A 23,516-nucleotide genomic window follows, 5' to 3' on the forward strand; every position below is an offset into this window, starting at 1 on the left:
CATAGGAATTATTATTTCAGAAATGATGTATTTTATTAACTAGTTATATTGTTTTTTTACAATAAATTTAGGTGAAAGTTTAGTGTGTTCTAAAATAATTTTGGTAAAATAGTTTTTTTTTTAATTTTATGTAGCGGAGATGTGACTGCACGTTTCCAAAACCATGGTAAGAATAGATGGAGATTTAACAGAGGCATTTGATATTGAAAATGGAGTTAGACAAAGTGATGTCTTATCAACAACATGTTTTAATAAAACTTTGATCCATTTAAACATGCGTATATGCGGATGATTTTGCCATAATCTATAGATTATAGCAATAGATTGCTATGAGCAAGAGCTATAGATTTTTAACGTGAAGCCGCCGCATTTCAAAAGTTAACGTTTTTCAATTTTCTAGTTGTTTTGACTTTGCTAGCTTTTGCAAAAGTGTTTATACCTTGAATATTTAGTTTAATTATTAATATAAGCAGGCAAAGTAGCAGCTGTCTTAATAATTGGTGAATATAAAAAAACTTCCACGCAGCGACAGAATTTTTGCCGAACAAGCTGTTGAAAATTCAGAAATGGAGCCTGAAAATATAGGAGCGCCCATTTTATTAGATATTTCTATGAAATTTAATGAGTCTTTAGTACCTACAAATATAGAATCAACTGAATCTGTTGACGATGCACATACATTAACATGAGAAATCCAAAATTCACCATTTCCTCAAAATCTAGAACTAAATAAAGTTAATAATCGACTTCCTTCGACGTCAAGAACCACTTATCCAAGTCAGGCAGAAATTCAGCAAGTCAAACAACAAATTTTTCTGATTTGCGAGAAAAATAAAACACCTGAATGCACAACACCTATGAAATCTGTGTTAAAAGTAAGTGAAAAAAACGTGCTACCACAAATATTAAAATAGAAAAACGGACTGAGACTAGTACAAAATTTTTTTTATTTTTCTTTTTTTTTATTTTCGAAAAAATTCAAACAAACTAGTTTTTTCCAAATATAAAGGGAAAACCAAATATAAAATTTTGTTAATTGTTTATGTGTAAATTGTTAATTTTCTTACAGCGTAAAGATATAATCACAAGAAATACTTTTGAATTTTTGGAAAATTTTTGAATGTACAGTTTTTCCCCAAAGGGAAAAATTATATGTTCCAGCTTATAATAAAGCTACCGGTAAGAAACCTTACAAAATTTTAATAACAACATATATAAAACTGTAAAAGTGGAAAATATTTGCAATAAAACGTTGAATGTTTTACACGTTACACATTTTACACATTACTGAAACGGTATTATGTATGTACGAAATTAGCCAAGTACGTGTACGGAGTTAGCCGGAAGATTCGTTACAACCGTACTACCGCAGTCATCATTTAAAGTGCCATATCTCTTTCAAATGGGGTTTTTATTTTGTGATGGGTACCTAAAATAAAAATCATTTAATTTGTGGTAGATTTCAATTTAAGTTTTTATCTTTTAATTAATACCTCTGTAATAAGGACATTTTAAGGTTATGTACACGACAATACCGTCCGTTCCCCCATTTTTTTTATAGATAACAACATAATTATATTCATAACATAGATATATCTTGCCATTTATTCAAAAATCTGACTAATTAAAATAAATCTAAAATTTTAATATAATTACATACGTCGTAGAGTATAAATAACTACTATGAACTGTAATAGAAATTTATAAGTACATAATTTATAGTATTGTTGAAAAAATCTAATAAAAAATTACGTAATAAATACGTAACGTTAAACTGCTTACAGATCAATACAAAATACACAGACACTACTTTCATGAAAAACAAAGATTTTTAGTAAGATTTATTAGAGAGAAATATTTGCACACTTATTTTTCTCAGTGTATACATAATTACCTACATTATATAAAAAGAAAACGGCTTTCCGAATCAGAACGTACGGCGCAACCCCTTCCGCCAACCCACCCCCTGACACGCGACCTGTCATTCCGCCAGATTTATATCCGTTTATCCGCACCTTGTGCGCGCCTTCCATTCCGCCGCGTCCTCTATTGATCTCAGTCGGCCATGGTCACCTCAATCGTCTCCGCTGTTTCCGTTTTCGGGCTGTTAGTGCTCCAACTTTCTGCTCTGCCCTTCGAAGACGACGGCCAAAGGGACACCAAGGCCTTGTACGATGAAGTTAGGCAATTGCTGCAACTCAACCAGGGATATTTGCAGGTAGGAGGTTTTGTGTACGGGATTTGTTTGTGTCAGGAAATTAGTATTTATATTGGTGTTAAGGTAGAAAAGAAGCAGTTTTTAATTAGTGCCTGAAATTCTTGCGCAATCCTTAATTATAATATGAACAAATTATGTGTAAATATTCACAGTAAATCAAAAATGTATATAATATATGGTGCATTGTTTATATTCACTTTCGTCTAACCTGAAGGATAGAATGTTTAACATGAAGTTAAAAAATCAGTAGTTTCTGATAAAATATATGAGAAAATTAGTCAATCAATAATTTTAAACAGTTAACATACTTGATATTCAAATTATCATAAATATTATACGATTTTACATAATATGGTTGTGAAAATAGTTAACCTGGTTTTACTGTAAACTTCTTGGTCTAATTTTGACTGCCAATTCGTTATAATCATTTCTCTTCACACTTAAAAACATTCTGGAAGAGACAAAAATACGTTAATCTTCCTGGTAACTAGAAAAGTACTTTCTCGGTTAGCATATCACCTTCCTGTAAATGATAATGTCACGTATATAAATTTTAAAATAATTAATTATATACTATAACAAAAATGAATATAGATAATATCAGTGGCGGCTAGTAATAATTTTGTTCAGGGGGCATTGATTCAAGAATACAAAAAAATTAATAAGCACTTAACAAAAGCGTAGTTCTTAAAATGAAACTCAATCCTCCCGTTTTTATCGGAAATGAACCTTTTCGTTGAAGTCAGAAATATCTGCAACTAAAGTTTTTTCAATGGACAGCAAGCGCCAGCAGTCTTTCTTCCAATATTGTATTCCTTAGTTTCTTGGTCAATTTCAAAGTAGAGAAATACCTTTCATTGGCATCGCATTGTCAATGACATCACTATTAAAATAATCAAAACTACTTATTTCACAAAATGTTGAACCCAAACCACGTGAGACTATTAAATTTAATATTAAAGTATGTAAGCAGGAGATTCCATTTTTGTTTTTTTTTTTTGTTATTTCTGGTTTCGAGTAAAATATTGTCATTTCCAATTTCAGTGCATATTTTTTCAATCATTGGAAATGAATTGCAGAAGATTTCAATGTCTTATAAAAGTAGTTCCTGTCTTTGTACCCGACAGATGGTTTTTAAAAGCAAAACGATCATTAATTTGAAATATAATATTGTCACAAGTTTCTCTCTTAGATAAATTGCAACTCGTTTGGGCTTTAACGCTTTTATTCTGTCCGGAGAATTGGAAAAAAAATGAGGATATGCCGCCTATGATACCAAAAAATATACAGACACTAGCAACGCCGTCGTAAGTGTTTCCCATTCATTTCTAGGACGAGTTTTAAAACAGGATGAATTGGTTCCAAATTTTAGGTCGATATCTTAACAGCATATTGACTTTCCGGATTTGAAAATCGCCGTCTGATATATCATCTTGATAATACCGTCTGAGTTTATGTAGAAACATCTATTTTATCGTCTGCCGTTAGCGCAAGAAAGACTGTTTTATTTTACTTTAAATTTTCTATCTGCATATCTGAAGTCTAGAGTGAGAGAAACCGCAAGACCACCAAGTGTCAGAATAAACGAGCATTAAACACACGTCATAAATAGAGACTTTGACAAATCTCAGATATACAAATATTCCTGGCATAACGAGCACAGATTATAATAAAAAGATATATCAATAATCATAAAAGAAGAGAAAATCAAAAAAAGCAGCTTTTATCCTACTTAATGAAGAAAAATGTGTAGCAAACCAATCAGCAGATTTTAGCAAGCTTTGGTAGCCAATAGTAAAAGAAGAAGTCAACGATAAGAATATACCAACAATAGTTGATTAAAGAAAGTCGCAGACATAATTTTACAATTATATACAATACATATTATTTGTATGCCGGAGGTAAAAGGCACCATGTCATAAATTTGAAATTTTACATAAGTGTTTTAAGTTTTTTTTATTCTTTGTTTACAGGATGTATGTTAATATACATTCTTTTACAAACCCTTGTATAATTAATTCCCCAGATTAATAACTTTTAAAATTATAATATTTAAAATATACATTGTAATATTAAACTTAATTACTTTTTAATTAAAAATAAGAGCGTGGCACTTGGGGGTGCAGCCAGAAGTGAATACTTCTTATAGCGTGTTATTACTATTTTTGTAGGTTATTTAAATTTTATGTCTGCTTATTAATGAATTGTTAATATTTTTTATAATAACATTCAAATTTAAGTTCTTAAAAATATAAAATATCTTCATTTTTTTCTTTAAAAATTTAGTTTATTGATTATAGTAATTTTCAAAATTTGTTAAATATAATATAAAATAGAATTTATTCTTCATATACATTTATATTATTATCTTGTATTTATGCTTAATTATTTAATTTTGATTAAAATTATATTCTTAAAAGAATCATGAATATTGGGAAGGTATAATAATTAATTGTAATTAAAAACTTTGCATTTGTAAATACTTATCTATAAACGACTATAAATTTTGTAAATTAAACTTTAAATTATTTTAATTAATTTTATTTAATTATATTATTTAATTTTATTTAATTATATTTATTGTTATTTGATTTTATTTAATTTTAATAAATTTTATTAAACTATATTTCATTTTATTGCATTTTGTTTCATTTTATTTCGTTTTATTTCAGTTTATTTAATTTTGTTTTTTTTTCTATAATTTTATTTAATTTAATTTTTTTTAATTTTACTTAATTTTTACAATTTTTTATAATTTTTTATAGTTTTAATAAAGTTTAAATAATTTTATTTACTTTTATTTAATTTTATTTAAGTTTATAGAATTATTTATTTATTTTTTGTTCATGACAACCATTGTAAAGTGTGAAACTTAAGATTTTATTACGTTTAACGACAGCGATACTGTTAAAATACTAAACAAACCTAATAATATCCGTCACGCACAAAAACTTCGTCTTCATCATCTTCTGAGTAATCACTCACGTTGTTAGATGTATGTAAATTTCTATAAAAATTATGATATACTGATAGTAAATATGGTAATAGTGAGATCAAGTACGATAGTCACAATGTACACAGGAGAGTTAAAGAACTCACAGGGGCACCAAGACGAAGGCAGAAAGGAAATATAACTGATTCTGACGGAAACATCATCTTTTTTACAAACAGAGTAAAATACGAACGTGGAAAGTATATCTAGAAAAACTATTTGAAGACCAAGAGATAACACCTTTGATCTAGAAGAGGAGGTAAATAATGGACCAAGAATATTACAGCAGGGAGTTTATTCCGCAATAACACAGTTAAAGGATGGCAAACCGGCAGGCACTGATAATATACAAGCAGAACTACTCAAACTAATGGACAACAATTCAATAGCAATAATCGCAAATAAATTCAACAACATATATAACTCTGGAGAAATACCAATAGATTGGCTGAAATCTGAGTTTATTGTAGTTCCAAAAAAAAACAGCAGCCAAAAATGCGAAGATTACCGTACTATAAGCCTCATGAGTCATCTCCTAAAATTGTTCTTAAAGATAATGCATAAGAGAATCTATAAGCTGTGTGAAAGTCAAATTTTCCCCAACCAGTTCGGGTTCACAAATGCTATTGGTACTAGAGAAACTTTGTTCTCAGTACAAGTCTTATTCCAGAGATACAAAGACGTTAACTGCGACGTATACGCATGTCTGGTTGATTACGAGAAAGCGTTTAATCGAGTACAGCACGCCAAGATGATGCAAATACTAAAAGAAACAGGAATTAATAACCAAGATCTAAAAATAATTAGAAATCTTTACTGGAATCAGACAGCTAATGTCAGAGTTGAAGGTGAACACACTTACTATGTGAAAATCATGCGTGGAGTGAGAGACTCTAATCTTCGATCTGTGCCCTGAAAGAATATTTATTGAAGCTTTGCACGAAATTGAAAAAGGTATTCTACTAAATGGTTACCGGCTAAACAACATCAGATATGCAGATGATACCATAGTATTTGCGGACAACTTAGAAGACCTACAAGTTCTTATGAACAAAATCACGTATTACAGTCAACAATATGCACTCAATATAAACGTTAAGCAGACAAAGCTTATGATAATTAGCAAGAAAAGTATAACAGAAGGTCAACTCTCCGTCAACCAATTCCCTGTAGAAAGAGTGACGCACTACAACTACCTAGGCACCATTAAAATAAAGAATGGACCAGCAACCAAGAGATTAGAGTACGCATCGGAAAAGCGAGATCCACCTTCAATCGGATGGGGGCCTTCTTCAAGAGTCACAAGAGTCACTCTCTCTTGATACAAAAGTAAGAATGCTGTGTTGCTACGTCTTCTCTGTCCTTTTTTTGTGTTGAATCGTGGACCTTGATCGAAGATATGTGCAGAAAACTGGAAGCATTTGAGATGTGGCTATATCGGAGAATACTTACGATCCCGTGGACTGACCGAGTCATAAATGAGGAGGTCCTCAGAAGAATAAATAAGAACCGAGAGGTACTGCCCACCATCAAATCTCGAAAGTTACAATCCTTCGGACATATTATGCGAAAAGAATCCAGATATTTTTTCCTTCAAGCCATCCTGCAAAGAAAAAATATTTGCAAAAAAAAGAGGTCCTTGTATCAAGTTATGTGAAATTTGAAAAAATAGCTTTGCTATAACCTCTTGACAAACTTGAAGATAACCACAGATAAATATAAAACAGACTATTTTTCAGTGTCAAGTTTTCTTAAGAAAAAAGGAACTTCTTTTCTGTCAAAAAATAAATTGAATTGCCTGAAGTCCTACATTCACATGGTGTACAAATTATTTTTAAGTCCAAGGAGTCAGTATTGTCATATTTGGTATCTTTTATCTTTTCCTTGTAATGTGACCATGGACAGTATCTGCTTCCACATGAGTATGACCCTTCAACAAAAACTTGTGATCTATTTGCTAAATCTGTGAGAATGTCTTGAAAATACATAAATATGCCATCAAAATAAACGTATGCTTGTTTTGACCATAACAGTTGTCCTTCTATATGGTTATTTGTTCAATGGTAGAGTCAGGCATTTGCCGATTTTAATAAACAAGAAGCAATTTCTTTTCCGCCACTAGCTACTTTACTTTCGTCCCATATAATACAATGTAATGAGAAGTCGAAGGAATTAAGTCCTAAAGTTAAAAGTCCGTATTTTGGTAAATACAACTCAGTTATATTTACTTCTTATAATCCAACTCATCAGGCCCAACCCAGGCAGGGTTGGGCCTCATGAGCCTTCTTTAAAGTATTGTACCATTTTTTAAATAAAACAAGCAGTTCTTGATTTATATAAATACATTTATTTATAAGTCTATAGCACGCAAATATCTTATCAACTAAACTTAACTCATAGAAGGTATGCTTATATATAAAAGTTATTATGTACTAGAATATTCTGGCTTAGTCCACTTCAAATTGGTTTGCTTGTCGGGTTGAACTCTCCAGCGGTCGACAGTTCCCGTCGTTTTTAGAAGGACAGATTATCCTCGTCCCGGCCTGCAACCCAACATTTTTATATCCCAATAGTCTGATTAATCTATAGATATTATTTGGAATATCAAGTTTGCATTATTTTTTCATATTTTTTCAAGTGTTTATTTCTAGTTACTGTGTTAACAGTGACTAAACCATGGTGCAAACAAAAAAAAATCAGTAACAACTTAGAACAAATTTTTCTCGAAGTATATTTTTCATATTCACAATTATTCGAAATGAATTCAAAATATCCATAACTTTAATACATTTTTAGAAGTATAATGCATTTTCCCCTTAAATTGTAGTCCTAATAACCTTTGGAATAGGTCACGTAAAATCATTATAGCGTGCCATGTTTAAAGGTTTTGATATTGTGCCAAATAATTGCCTCATAATGCCATAGTATTGATCAAAAGATACCGCAGTGTCGAAGACAAAAACGAATAAAAACACTTTACCGCCAAAAATTTATCGAGAATTTATTTATTACGGGTATTCTGCTTTTGGTAAAAAATGAAGTAATGTAATGTAATTAATTTTGAGTGTTCATATTTTGTATAGAATTTTCAATTTTATTAAAACACTTTCACTTAAAACGTTGGGAGCCAAAGTTGGTACCAACGGAGTGTTAAAAATATTTCATGGTTGTTAATGATAAAGCCAAATGGAATTTGGTATAAATTTGACTCTTCACTTATCTGTTTGTCAATAATTGATAATTATCTCTTTAATATAGATTATTCTATTCTCTTATACAATATGTAAATTGGTAAATTTACCATTGTAGCTACAGCGCGCTTTGCTTACCCCTTTGTCACCTTGTATATATCCTTATCTCCTTGTCTTTTAGACCTGTTATACCTCTTTCGGTCATACCAATATCGGTTAAAAAAAAAAGCCCAAACACGAAAATAGCCAAAACATCTAAACTCCAACCTAATACAATTAAACTACTCCAAGAAAGACGAAACAGAACAGATCGAACTTCGGAAAGTTTCAAAAGTTTAAACAAAAACGTAAAGAAAAAAATTAGGAACGATCATAGAAACTATACTAACAATCTAATAAAAGATATAATTAAGGATAACTGAAATATGAAAGTACTGAAAGCAAAAAACTCAAGCGGCATTACCAAAATCATAGAAATAAAAAATGAGAAAAACGTCACCGCTTGAGACAGAAGGGAAATAAGTGAGGCCATTGAAAAATTCTACACTAAATTATACTCGGTAAATACACAACCACAATAACGACTTACTGAACGATCAATAATTAACACCGGCTCAGAAGAAATACCGGACATAACCGACTATGAAATAAGAATGGCTCTAAATCAACCAATAAAGTAATTAATGAAGGAAAGATTCCTCAAGAATGGTACAACTCCGAAGTCATTCTAGTATTCAAGAAAGGAGACAAAGCAAACATCGAGAATTACGGACCATATCCTTGCTATAGTTTGTCTCAAAATATATCGTTTTGACTTTCCCGTCGTTAAAGGATTAGTGGTATTATCGCCATTATTAATAGACAAATACGTTTTAAATTTCTACCTGACCGCTCAGGGTTGAATCAGGTACGGCTAATGTAATCAGTCATTAAAAATCTCTACTTGCTACTGTGTGTATAGTATATTAGTGAAGATTGTTCGTAACAAATATGTTTCGTCCACGGAAAAATAATCGCTCGAGATCTACTAAACATAATCAAAAGCATTTGTCATTGGACGCAAAAAAAATAGTTAAAAATGTGTGTCATACTTTAATAGATAGGGGCCTAATCAAACAGAATGTTGTGAAAAGAACATATTTACTTACAAAAACGTCGATATCGTCGACAAAGGCTATTGTAAGCGAAGAACCATTGACAAGACGAAAAAAAGTAGTAATTTTTAGTCTATATATATATATATATATATATATATATATATATATATATATATATATACAGTAGACTCCCTCTATAACGAGAACTGAAATGGCAGACTAATTACCTCGTTATAAGCGGATCTCGTTATATCCAACAACAATAATACTGTGCATACATATGAATATGTAGTTTTCTAAAACATTAACTTTCTATAGTGAATCCATTCGGAGCAATATAAGATGCTAATAAATATTGTTTGAATGGCATTTTTAAAACAAAGTTGTTTACTTTTATTGTCAATGAAATGCATTAAAACAAAAAAGAGTTGTTTACTTTTACTGTCAATGATATACGTTAAAACAAAAAAATCTGTATTCTGTAAATATGTATAAAGCGTATAAAGTTATTTTGTCATTTTTGACTGCTTTAAATTGTCCAGTATTCTATCTATCATATTTTCTAAAGATGTGAAACAGTTTTATGCTTCTTCATTTGCGAAAGTTTCTGACAACCTTTAAAACACTTTCCACATATTGTCTATTAGGACCATTTGTCTATTACATTTCCGACTAAGAATCATAAATTGTAAGAAGTTTATTGCGGGCGGTCCGCAGTTAAAAAGGGTATTTATTTATAGCTACGGCCGGGCCAAAACGTAAAAAACACGTTTTTTAATCTTATTTTCTCTCGTTATAAGCATTTACCTCGCTATAGAGGGTTATAGTTCAATAGAAATTTCACGGGACATCTAATGTACCTAGTTATAAGCGAAACCTCGTAATAACCGTGTTCGTTATAGAGGGAGTATACTGTATATATATATATATATATATATATATATATATATATATATATATATATATATATATATATATATATATATATATATATATATATATATATGGCTTTAAAATAATTAACATTTTTTAATAAAGACTCATAAATTTCAGTTTTAGTACTTGTTTATCGCTTTTTGTAGCTGTAGACTGTAGTAGCTTGCGTTATCCATGACGATTACACTACTGTCAGGAATATTTTTCAAAAGAGAATTTTGAAACCAATTTTTAAAAAGTTCTGCACTGGTATCTTCATGATAGTCTAAGCTGAAGTCTTTGATATTCTTTGCAGATAAGAACAAACAGTTTCGAACCCACATATCTTTCGAACTGGCGTGAATTATTGTTATGCGTTTTCCTTTATTTAAAGATGCTTTCGTATGACATTTTTTACTAAAATCGACCTTCTTTTACATACTATATCATGAGTATCAAACCATGTTTTATCCAGATATATGATAGATTTGTTTTCTAACCTATAATTTCAGAGAGATACTCAGTTCTTCAAGTATTTAAAACTTATTTTAGAAAGGACTGTATTAAGAGTGGTATCTATATTTGTTTCTTCTTCCTATAACTTCAATTTAATTTATCTAACGTAGGAACTATCTGATTTTCGTAAAGAACAACTTATTGTTCTTCTTATAATATCTTATTGAGTACTGTCCAAATAATGAGACTAAAAATTACTACTTTTTTTCGTCCTGTCAATGGTTCTTCGCTTACAATAGGCTTTGTCGACAATATCGACGTTTTTGTAAGTAAATATGTTCTTTTCATAACATTCTGTTTGATTAGGCCCCTATCTATTAAAGTATGACACACATTTTTAACTATTTTTTTGCGTCCAATGACAAATGCTTTTGATTATGTTTAGTAGATCTCTAGCGATTATTTTTCCGTGGACCAAACATATTTGTTACGAAAAATCTTCACTAATATACCACAGTAGCAAGTAGAGATTTTTAATGACTGATTACATTAGCCGTACCTGATTCAACCCTGAGCGGTCAGGTAGAAATTTAAAATGTATTTGTCTATTAATAATGGCGATAATACCACTGATCCTTTAAGGACGGGAAAGTCAAAACGATATATTTTGAGACAAACTATATCACATCTGTATAAATTACTAACTAAAATCATAACCAACCGCCTAAAACATAAGCTCTATTTTTATCAAGCTATCGAACAGGCTGGATTCAGAAAAAAATTTAGTACCATAGACCACTTGCACACCGTAAGAACACTGATAGAAAAATGCATAGAGTATAATGTTCCAATTCATATGGCGTTCGTCGATTTCCATAAAGCATTCGATTCCATCGAATTATGAGCAGTGCTTAAATCTCTAGAAAATGCACGTATAGATTCAAGATACACTAACATAATTAAAAACATATATGAAAATACCACCATGCAGATAAAGCTGGACGAAAGCACAAAAACTAATCCCATAAGACTACAACGACGAGTAAGACAAGGAGACACCATCTCTCCCAAACTATTTACCCTTGCTCTAGAAGACATATTTAAGAAACTAGAACGAAACAACAAGGGTACCAACGTCGACGGATCATACTTAAACCACTTGAGATTCGCAGATGACATAGTTTTAATAGCCGATAATATCCAAGAACTAAATGATATGTTACAACAATTAAATGCAATTTCAGGACTAGAGAACTAGAGTAAAACAAAAATACTGAGCCGAGACCAGACAAATATAACAATACAAAATCATCCCATAGAAAATGTTAAACATTATGTATATCTAGGTCACATCATCAAACTAGGAAAACCAAATCAAGATGCTGAAATTAAAAGAACACAATTGGCATGGGGCGCTTTCGTCAAACTAGCATATATCTTGAAAAACAGCTCCATTCCTGTAAACTTAAAGAAAAGGCAGAATGACGGTATTAGATTTTTGTTTTGATACAGTGCAGCAACAACCGTTGATACGTATTTCGACCTCCTTAAGTCTCTTCAGAACGGTATAGTCACTGCTCTGAACCAAAACAAAAATCTTTCCCGTCCTAGACAATAGTTATTAAAATAACTATATACGGACGTAACTACGCCATCTAAAAACAAAAAGAGAAATCAAACGATTTCTACTTAGCGAAACCGAATTCAAATCTTAACCACTGTGTTTCCTAAAATTTGCGAAACAAACAGCTGGATGAATTACTCGGCAAGGGAATCTAAAATTACATTCCACAAGCCGTTCATCCTTGTGAAAATTCGTAGTGAATTCAGTTTCTCGTACTTCCAACGAAGTAAATAACAAAACAGAATGACGGTATTAGATTTTTGTTTTGATACAGTGCAGCAACAACCGTTGATACGTATTTCGACCACCTTAAGTCTCTTCAGAACGGTATAGTCACTGCTCTGAACCAAAACAAAAATCTTTCCCGTCCTAGACAATAGTTATTAAAATAACTATATACGGACGTTAAAGAAAAGGGTGTATAACAAATGCATACTACCAGTTTACACCTATGGATTGGAGACAGTAGCCCTTACCAAAAAATCTGCTAAAAAATTAGAAACAACGCAAAGAGCAATGGAGCGAATCTTGCTTGGAATATCACTGAGAGACAAGATTAGAAACACCGAGATAAGACATAGAACGAAGATTGGGGATATTGTGGAAATAATTACAAAAATTAAATGGCGCTGGACAAGTCACGTAGCCCGATATAATGACAACAGGTGGACATGGGGAATTCTAGAATGGAGACCAAGGACGACAACAAGAAGCATGGGAAGACCTCAAAAAAGATCTGTAGATGACATAAGAGCAGTGGTAGGAAAACAGTGGCGCAAGATAGAGAAAGATGGAAGCAATTGGGAGAGACCTACATTCAGGAGTGGATGCCAAATGGTTGACAAAGAAGAGAGATCACTTAGTAATTTAAGTCAAAGAAGAATTGATAATTGGTCAACTGTGACTAGATTTCAGTGGTATAAACATAGCTTAGCTGTTTAATAAAAACATTTTAATTGAAATTACTGTCTCTTCTAACTCTCATGGTTGTTAAATTCTTTAATTTCCTCCAGCCGTTTGCTACATACTTCTTTCTTTTTCTTATTCTTCGAAGTAGGCCACTCGGGTTGGAATATGTAATTACAGACATGATCATATTATTAAAATGTCAACGCCTTCTCCTCAATAAACTAATATTCGCAATAACTGATGTTTTAAATTTACTGCTATGATAAAAATTTTGGTTGTAATACTCTTGTGGGAGGACATAAACCCAATCAAATACACTTTTATATCATCGTTTTTGTTGAGTCCCGTCATTTATGAAGTTCATTTATTCTCGATAAAAAAAGTTAATTAAAGCAATTAGAGATAAGGGCCTAGAATATAATTTACTATTTAGTACTACAACCGACAATTATTAATACAAGTGGTGATACGCAATATATTTAATCAGCAAAATGGTTAATATAGTTTTTATTCCAATGTGTATCCGGTGTCAACAGTCCTATGTGGATTATAAAGATAAAGATCAATATTGATATGAACTAAATTATTTTGGAAGTAGTATTTGGTGTGGTATTAGTAAAATTCAATATTGTATTAATTTTGACAAAGCAAATAGAGATATTAATTTTAATACATATAACATTTTTTTGTTATATTTGTATTATTATGTTTTGCCACGGTGTATAGGTGAATTTGATATTCTAAATAAATTTTAATAGGTAATACATGATGAGTTTACTATAATAAACATATGATCAGAAGAGTTAATAAATGATGACGTCGAGAAACTACCAATACAAGGAATTCAATTTAAGTAGGAACTGCACATACAAACATCGGAAAAATCCAGTCATATTTTGATATTATTATAAAACTATAGAAATAAATTTAGGTGGTTATGCAAATTATATATTTTTAATACAACTCCACGGAATGTTTATATTTGTTATTTAACAAATAACCCAAACACCATAACGACTACTTTATGAAGTAATTTCAATTAATACAATTATTATTTTCGTTGGGAATAAGCCACAACAAAGTTCAAAATAAGCTTATTTTTGACATTTCGATTTCCATTTCAGAAATCGTTCTCAAAACACAAACATTAATAAATTAAATAAGTTTTGTTTTTTGTTACTTGGTGAAAAATTCTTCTAATAATCTAATTTTATCTGACTCATTTATATTGCCAATTCAGACATATATACATTTTAAAGTAGATATTGCCAATATCGTTGAGTTGCGTTCTTGGGACAACTTTATTGTAAGATCGTTCGTTCGGTTACATGAAATCAACTTTGACTTGAGAATACCCACCAGAAAAAAATTTAGTGTGATTCGTATAAAATTCTCCCGTTAGTGATTCCATAGTAAATGATGAGAAAAAACCAGGAAAAAAACAGTCACAATTACGTGCTTTAACCAAAAATTCGTTCTTTTAGAGGAGAAACATTTGTTAACATCTGTTTTATTAAAAAATGATTATCCCTTGTTGTTTATATATAAAGAGTTTTTAAATATATACCGAACTGAACAACTGAAGAACTTAGAACGGGATCTTACAATATTATACGAGGAAAATAACAATACCATACAAAAAAGGATTATGGAAAAAGCTTAAAATGATAGGAAATAAATTCAATATTTCAACAACATTCAAAACAACAAACATATTGAGATATATTTTATCTAACACCAAACCTAAAAATGAACAAGTAAGAACAAAGAATTGTATTTATAAAATACCTTCTGAATGCGATCATTTTTATTTACGTGAAACATCAAGACTATTAAACGTTAGAATAAGTGAACATCAATCTTATAATAAAAATAAAGAATTTGATAGATCTCAAAGATGTAAACATATATCGGAAAATGAACACAGGGTTGAATGGGAAGATTCAATTATAGTCCTGAAAAAAGCAGATGATAAAAAAAATCAAATAAGCAGCTCTAATTATGTTAAATGAGACCAATTGCGTAGCAAATTATTCGGTAGAGTGCAATAGGATCTAGTTACCCATATTAATAGAGGAAATGAACAAAAAAAAAACACTATTATTAAGTCAATAACATATCAAGGATACATCATTTATGTTTTTAAATAACTTCTTCTTCTTCTTTTTATATAGACATGACTCTGTCTGTTTTTCAATGTGTCCCAGTAAGTTGTCGTTCCATCGTTTTCGTGGTCTTCCTACTGATCGTCTTCCTATTGAGGAACCGTCTCCTGCCGTCTTTACTACTCTATTAGTTGTCATTCGGCTTATATTATCGTTCCATACGTTGTAAATCATCTTCACTTTGAGAGAGTAGTATTGCGTCGTCTAAATAGCAGATTATTTTAAGTTGATTTTCTCCCATTTGGTATCCTTTTTTAGTTCTTACTTTTTTTATTATTTCATCCGCAATCAGGTTGAACAATAAAGGACTCAGGGAATCTCCCTGTCTTATCACATTGCCAACTTCAATAGGGTCGGTTAATTCTTCTTCTACTTTTACTTTTATTGTGTTGTTTTCTGATTTTTCTTAGAGGTATCTCTCTAAATTGGTTATCAACTTAGAGTCAAAAGTCCAGATACTGTAACAAATCGTCAGCATAACTAAACACTCCACATCTACACTAGTAGACCACTGAGACGCCTACGTCTTTCCAGAGGCGATTGCGCTGCTGTATTGGAGTGTGGTTAATAATTTCAGCATTTTTTTCACCGACAAATCTAGACTTAAGTTTTATTTAGATTATCGTCTGGTAAGGGTGAACGAGTGTGGAGGCAATCTGAAACTGTAGAGCGTATGTGACTTGTTCAGAAAGCTTACATATACAGATGTGGTACAATTTTAATGGTATCGGGAGGAACAATAATGGACAGCAAAAGTGGCATGGAGAGAAGCTATATGGAAAACTGATGAAGATCGCATGGAATATAACAGAATAAAGCAAACATTGTGAAGCACGTAAGAAAAGAAAAAAACTATTTATCGAAACGCAAATTTATGGTAATAAATATACTTCATGTGAAAATTTATTTTCTTTATTATATCTTCTTCTTCTTCTTCGTGCTATATCCGCGACAGAGGTCTGCAATCGTCATACTTGGGCTTTAGAGACGGCTATTGCTTTGAAAAGTGCATTTGATGTAGTTGTAGTAAGTTGTATTTCTCTCTACGTGTAATAGTCCGATATATTCCAATTTTCTTGTTTTGATTTTATTTAAAATTTCCATTTCTTTAAGAACCTCTTTGTTTGTGGCGCTTTCGGTGCATGATATTTCCAGAATTTTTCTATACATCCACAATGCTTGGAATAATTCCAATTTTTCTCCTTAATGTCACATTCAAGTTACGAGCTTTCATTTCATAAAACAAAATCTCCTGTGTAGAGGACTTTTCTAATTTTATTGAAATCTGCTTTAGCTTTTATGTGTTCTATAAGGTTCCTAACTACTTTCTTCGATGTATCTATAGCCAATTGCCATATTATATCGAGTCGTTTGTTTGGTAGCTTAAAAAATATATTTGTCATATTCAAGTTCTGCTCTTGGTAAATTTGTAATAAACGGTACCCTTTGCAATTTCCCAGACCATAGTTTCCTACACACTTTTCCGCTTCGGCTCGTTGCAATCTTTGCATTGAGCTCATCTAGGACTATCGAGATTTCTCTAGTTTTCGCTATTGTTAGTACCTCTTCGATATTCCGATAAAATAATTCCACTTCTTCTTCGTATGCGTTCGCCTTAGAAGCATACACTTGTTTTAAGTTCAATTTGGAGTGAGATGTCTCTCATTAATGTAAATGGAGAAGTAGTTATTCCACTTCTTCTTCGTATGCGTTCGCCATAGGAGCATACACTTGTTTTAAGTTCAATTTGGAAGATGTCTCTCATTAATGTAAATGGAGAAGTGGTTATTCCACTTCTTCTTCGTATGCGTTCGCCTTAGAAGCATACACTTGTTTCAAGTTCAATTTGGAGTAAGATGTCACTCATCAATGTGAATGGAGCAGTACAATTAAATACTGGCTAGAAGAATATCAGAAAAATAGTTTAGAAATAGAAGGAAAATCTGTAAATAAAGAGGTAAAAACATTGACCAAAGCAGGGAGTTGTTTAAAGAATTGTGAAGCTTGGTACCAAAAAACTTTTTCAGATGTTGACAAAACACTGAGAGACTTTATTTCATACGAAGTATGAGATCGTATTTCATACGAAGAATAAATTCCCTGTTACTGTTCTTGAACTAAATTTAAATCGTTCAAATCCAAAATTATATTTTTGCGAGAACTACACATTTTTGCGGTATTTCTTCTAAATAGTACCTCCTGTTTTCATAAAGTTAGCTGACATGTCTCCTTTTCGTAATGTGTTGTGGTTATCCAATTGTGATATTTATCTTCCTTCAGGCTACTTTTGAACATAATAGGGTGAATAATCTGAACTTAAGCTAAATGCTTTAAATATTTAAACTTTTATATTGTAAAGTTTATACGTTAACAATGTATTTTTTAGCTAAGCAGTTCCCTGTCATTTAATTATTTGGCACAAAAATATAACAATTTTCAGAACGAATATTAAAAGTTATATTAATAGCACGAATCACTGCAGAAGTGTAGGAAACAGCACAAAGTAAGTACCGTTACTCGTTACAGCGAACCAAATGACCTTAGCGATTCTTATTATCGCAGTCTCGGCTGCAATATGGTACCGCTAGTACTATGAACGCGAAGCGGAATTATGTAGTAGCGACGTGTACTTTGTCTTTATTTTTAGTGATTATCATTGTGTTTGTTAGTGTTAAACCATCAAATCTTAGTGTAAGTAATTGTATAAATATGTATGTCAAAAATTCAATACGTACGTGGGTTATTGTTGAGAAGTCGACGTTGTTTGTTAATATTTTGCTCTTCCTGAAGTATATATTCTATATTTCCTCAAGATAGAGGATTTTTAAATTGAAAGTTTCCATTTCTGCGCTGACTTGACAAAATTGAGGATATTGACAATTGTATCATTTGTACCTACTGAAATTAAGTGATAGTTCTCTTTCAAGCTAAATAAAACAATAAACTGATACTGGTACTCAGAGAAATTCGAACTCTGAGAAGAAAAGACAACAATATTTTTATCTGGATGACGCATGGATTAATTAATGTCATTTTGTAAGAACAATTTGGTAAGACAAATGCTTAGAAACATGGTTTGCCATTGAATTATAATTTCCAACGATCAATTCTATCTTAGTTATTAACAATATCCAGTTGGCTAACTAGTCATTTATCATACATGTTGTAAGCTTACGTTGAAGTTTCCATTGAGTAACTGTTTCCATTTGAATATCTTTTCCGATTTTTTTTAAAGAGGTTTGGTTATGATCTGTTTTTTAGGATAACCTTTTATATATATATTTAGAGATTCTACAGTATTCACTGCCTTCCTATGGGGCTCCATTCGGTTATTCTCTTTATCCATCTGCTGTCGCTAGTTCTTCTTACATGTCCATACCACTTTAGTCTTTTTTGTTCTATATATGTTAGTATGTCTGTTTCTATTGATGTTCTTTGCTTTATTTCGTCATTACTTCTCCTATCCATTCTTGTTACTCTGCAGCATCTTCGCAGGCATTCCATCTCTGTTACTACTATCTTACTGCTGTTTTTCTTGTTTATGATCCAATTTTCAGCCCCATATGTCATAATACTTCGCACTAATGTTTTATAAATCTGCGTTTTTGTCTTCATATTTAGGTGTCTATCCCACCATATTGAGTTAAGTTGTCGGATTGCTGTTCTTGTTTGTCCTAATCTTTGTGTAATTTCTTCCTCTGTTGTTGCTTTTTTCGTGATTGTAAACCCCAGGTATTTGAATTTATCCTTTCCTTTGATTATTACGTTGTCATCAATCTGTAGATCTTCTATGTCTTCTTCACTTGTAAATAGGTACTCTGTTTTCGCGAGGTTAATATCTAGGCCAGCCTTGGTATATTCTTCTTGTAGTTTCTTCATCATGTAGCTGAGGTCGTCTTGGTCTTGTGCAATCACTACTTGATCGTCTGCAAAACTTAATGTATATAGGTATTCGTTCCGTACCGGTACTCCCATGCCTTCGCATTTTCTTTTCCATGTAGTCAATAATATCCAAGGATAACCTTTTGATAGTCTTATTTACAGGGCATTGTCTCATTTTGCCAAGAAATAAAAGTTCCTGGTGATTTAATATTCTTCAGCTTTTTAATAGTTTGGGCAATCTCCTCAATGGTAGGTGGACTTTCGTTTGGTTTTGAATAGATTCTAATCATTTAGATCTACTAGGGTGTTATGTGCTTCTTGATGATGGCCATTAAATTTTGCGTCGAAAAATTCAACCCATCTGTTTGTATTATTTAGGATATTTTCCTTTCTACCCTTACAGCTTCCTATCCTTTACTTATTTTGTTTACATTTCTGTAGAACTTTCGTATTTCATTTTGATTTCTTGACCCTTTTATGATTCCTAACTGATTTTCCCTAAATTGTCTATTTTTTCTTCTATGTAATATTCATATTTTATTAGATGTGCAATATATTATATGTGCACATACATTGCAGATATTTTGGCGCATATATATGGCAGATACTTAGTGGCTCCAGTATCACTAAATATACTACTATTATACTGCATAAATATACCTAATATTATGAAAACACAAATTTATGTCTAAAATTTCTGTTTATAATTTTACATATCCATACTATCACCTAAAAAATATGCTGTTCTCAATCCTGAGATAAAATTCCTAAATAATGACGCACTTATCCCCAGCGACAGCTGGAAAAGTGCGTTTGTATGTTCCACAGAATCATTTTCTGTACGTGATTCGGATTTTCCTCGAGTGGAGATGTTACTTCAGTTGCTCTATTTAATGAGCACTCCAGAGTGTTTGTACTGACGATTTTTTCAAAGCCAGATGGTATTGGCGGCAACGATTATGGATTTATTGACTCGCACGAGATAGGGCGAGTTCATTGAAGCATCTCGGTTAGTGGATGATAGGTAAATCATTATTTCCTTTCTATAATACGTGAATAGGTAGGTGTATGTCAATATAGGGAGATTGCAGCTATTTCCGCAATAAAAATCATTCACTTTGAAATTATCATAATTAGTTTTAGCAGCATACAATTAAGAGAGAGTTATTCTCGTCATCTTGTCCAAAATGTGGGTTTTGATGAAAGGATGTATTTGTTTATGCTATTTTTACTTAAAATGGTTCTTTAATACAAATTAAACTCTTAATTTGTAATCTCACATTAATCTTAACGTACTATTATACCTATATAATTTTTTACCTATACAGGGTGAGTCATGAGGAACTTTACATACTTCTACCATATGTAGAGTCCCTCAGGGAGCATATCATGTGGCCACTAAAAAATGTCAACTCCTCTTCTTTATTAATTAACAGGGTGATTTGTGTAATTGACCATTTATTTCATTTTACTGTAGTGTTTATACGGCTCATTTGATTTTTTTTAATTTTTGCATGATACAGTACACTACTATCAAGCATTCGACTGGTATTAGCTAAACTAAAAAATTCCAGGACTGGCTTTGGAAAAATTAATTTAAGGATTCGTATTAAATATTACACCCTGTATATATTTTTTTTAAAATGCAATAAGTGATTTTCAAACTACATAAATAGCCAATGAAAACGACATATGCGACAATGTTGTCGCACTTTTATTAAATTTTTAGTGAACGATCAAATCTTACCAAAAATAGAACAACCATAATGAAGTATCAAATTATAAGGTAATTAATTTAAACAAATGTTATAAATTTCAAACATTTTAATTGAAATGATAAACTGAGTCACTGCACAACAAAAAACAGTAACTACTAACAATAACGAAGAACAATTTAAAAAAAAAACTAAAAATATGTACATAGTTATGATAAACCCATAAATTAGAACTGGAAAAGATACAATAATGGTAACAAAATAAAAATAATTCAAAATAGATTTTCGAAATGGAACCCTGCAGCCTAGCCTGTCCACATTTTTGTTGCTGCATTGTTAATTGACGTATTGACTTACGGATACTCTGGGGATCGTTTCTAATAGTATTACAACAATGTATAATTCTATCAATTAATTGTTGTCGGTTATTAATATTCACTGCGTAAACTAGTTGCTTCAATCGTCCCCAAATATGGTAATCAACGGGATTGAAATCAGGGGATCTTGAAGGCCACGAAATAGGACCTGCACGTCCTATCCACCTGTTGCCATAAACATTATTGAGATGTTGTCTCACTGCCAGTAAAAAGTGTGGGGGTGCCCCATCATCCTGAAAATACATCCCTCGGATAGCAACGTTCGCGTTGGCAAGCAAATTCGGCAAAATATTTTGTAGAAAGTTCAAATAGACCTGCCCTGTTAAAGGACCATCAAAAAAGTGAGGACCTACTAATTGGTTATTTATGACACCAATCCACACGTTAACCGAAAACCTTAACTGAGAACGACGTTCTCGAATAGCATGGGGATTTTCTTCTGCCCACACATGTGAATTTCGTGAATTATTTATCCCGTCTCTGGTAAATTGGGCTTCATCTGTAAATGACTCTACTTACTTTTGATTGAGTAACATTGAGTTCTCGACTTACTTGTCTAGTGCTTATTGTAGGGTTTATAGTAACGGCGTCCATAATGTCATCTTCCTGCGCTTCATCTACATGTCGCTCTGTTGTTCCACTAGGAAAAGTGCCATTTTCTCGCAAATAATTAAAAACTGACCCAAATGTTGGATGACTGGGAGTTCGACGATTAGGAAATCTCCTGCGATATTCTCTACTAGCAGCCCTACCATTCCCATTACAGAATCCATAAACCAATATTATGTCTGCATATTCTGTGGTCGAAAACTGATGTGGCATTTTGAACGAAAGTAACAAAAGCTCTACCAAAACTAACACAATGTACTTAACGTAGATATGACAGAAGAAATATGTATTCTTGTACACATAAATAACAATTGATAATGACAATAATGACAATGGGTATAAAATATCAAGAAACGTCAAACGGTCAACGCCAACCTTCATTTTAAACTTTTTTAGATTTATTTTTATTTAGTACAGTTGATGCAATGTATTATTATTTGACATAAAATTTTAATCATTTACAATCAAAAAAAACTAACACATACAAGAGGTTTGTGACAGTAAATATGTTAATTTTCTACGTATTAGATTATGTTGTAGGAACTCATTTTAATTAAAATGTTTGAAATTTATAACATTTGTTTAAATTAATACCTTATAATTTGATACTTCATTATGGTTGTTCTATTTTTGGTAAGATTTGATCGTTTACTAAAAATTTAATAAAAGTGCGACAACATTGTCGCATATGTCGTTTTCATTGGCTATTTATGTAGTTTGAAAATCACTTATTGCATTTTAAAAAAAAATTATACAGAGTGTAATATTTAATACGAATCCCTAAATTAATTTTTCCAAAGCCAGTCCTGGAATTTTTTAGTTTAGCTAATACCAGTCGAATGCTTGATAGTAGTGTACTGTATCATGCAAAAATTAAAAAAATCAAATAAGCCGTATAAACACTACAGTAAAATGAAATAAATGGTCAATTACATAAATCACCCTGTTAATGAATAAAGAAGAGGAGTTGACATTTTTTAGTGGCCACATGATATGCTCCCTGAGGGACTCTACATATGGTAGAAGTATGTAAAGTTCCTCATGACTCACCCTGTATAATATAATTTAATTACGATAGATGTATACATAGACATATAGATAGATAGATAATACGTTATTTACCTTTCAATACAATTGGATCAGTTGCTAAATTCTGTTGTAACAATTTCATAGATAGAATTATATTTGTGTAAGCATCTAGGTACAAAGGTAAAAATTGCAAAGTGCAAGGCAATGGCTTTTTTGACGGGTTGTAGTTTTGTTTGTGAGCTTCTGAATTGTGGTTGAACTCTTGTGGTTTTGTAGTCAGTATATGTAAGTCAGTTTTGAAGTTACGTCGAGTGGATTTATTTTGATGCTACCAATA

General features: G+C 31.5%; 1 protein-coding gene across 2 annotated transcripts in view; it reads left to right on the forward strand.

Annotated features, from left to right (window-relative positions):
* Positions 1-2,013: 2,013 nt before the first annotated feature.
* The window catches only part of LOC140434201 (peptidyl-alpha-hydroxyglycine alpha-amidating lyase 2-like), a 52,539-nt gene continuing 31,036 nt past the window's right edge, over positions 2,014-23,516 (forward strand). Inside the window, exon 1 of one of the 2 annotated variants that reach the window (XM_072522286.1) lies at positions 2,014-2,218. In XM_072522286.1, coding sequence (XP_072378387.1) covers positions 2,066-2,218 — 153 coding nt within the window. In that variant the 5' untranslated portion in view covers positions 2,014-2,065. Of the gene's footprint in view, positions 2,219-18,103; positions 18,259-23,516 lie in introns of those variants that run through there. The other variant, XM_072522287.1, reaches the window with a different exon arrangement.

This window comes from Diabrotica undecimpunctata, chromosome 2 (genome assembly GCF_040954645.1).
Source record: "Diabrotica undecimpunctata isolate CICGRU chromosome 2, icDiaUnde3, whole genome shotgun sequence".
Classification (NCBI taxonomy): domain Eukaryota; kingdom Metazoa; phylum Arthropoda; class Insecta; order Coleoptera; family Chrysomelidae; genus Diabrotica; species Diabrotica undecimpunctata.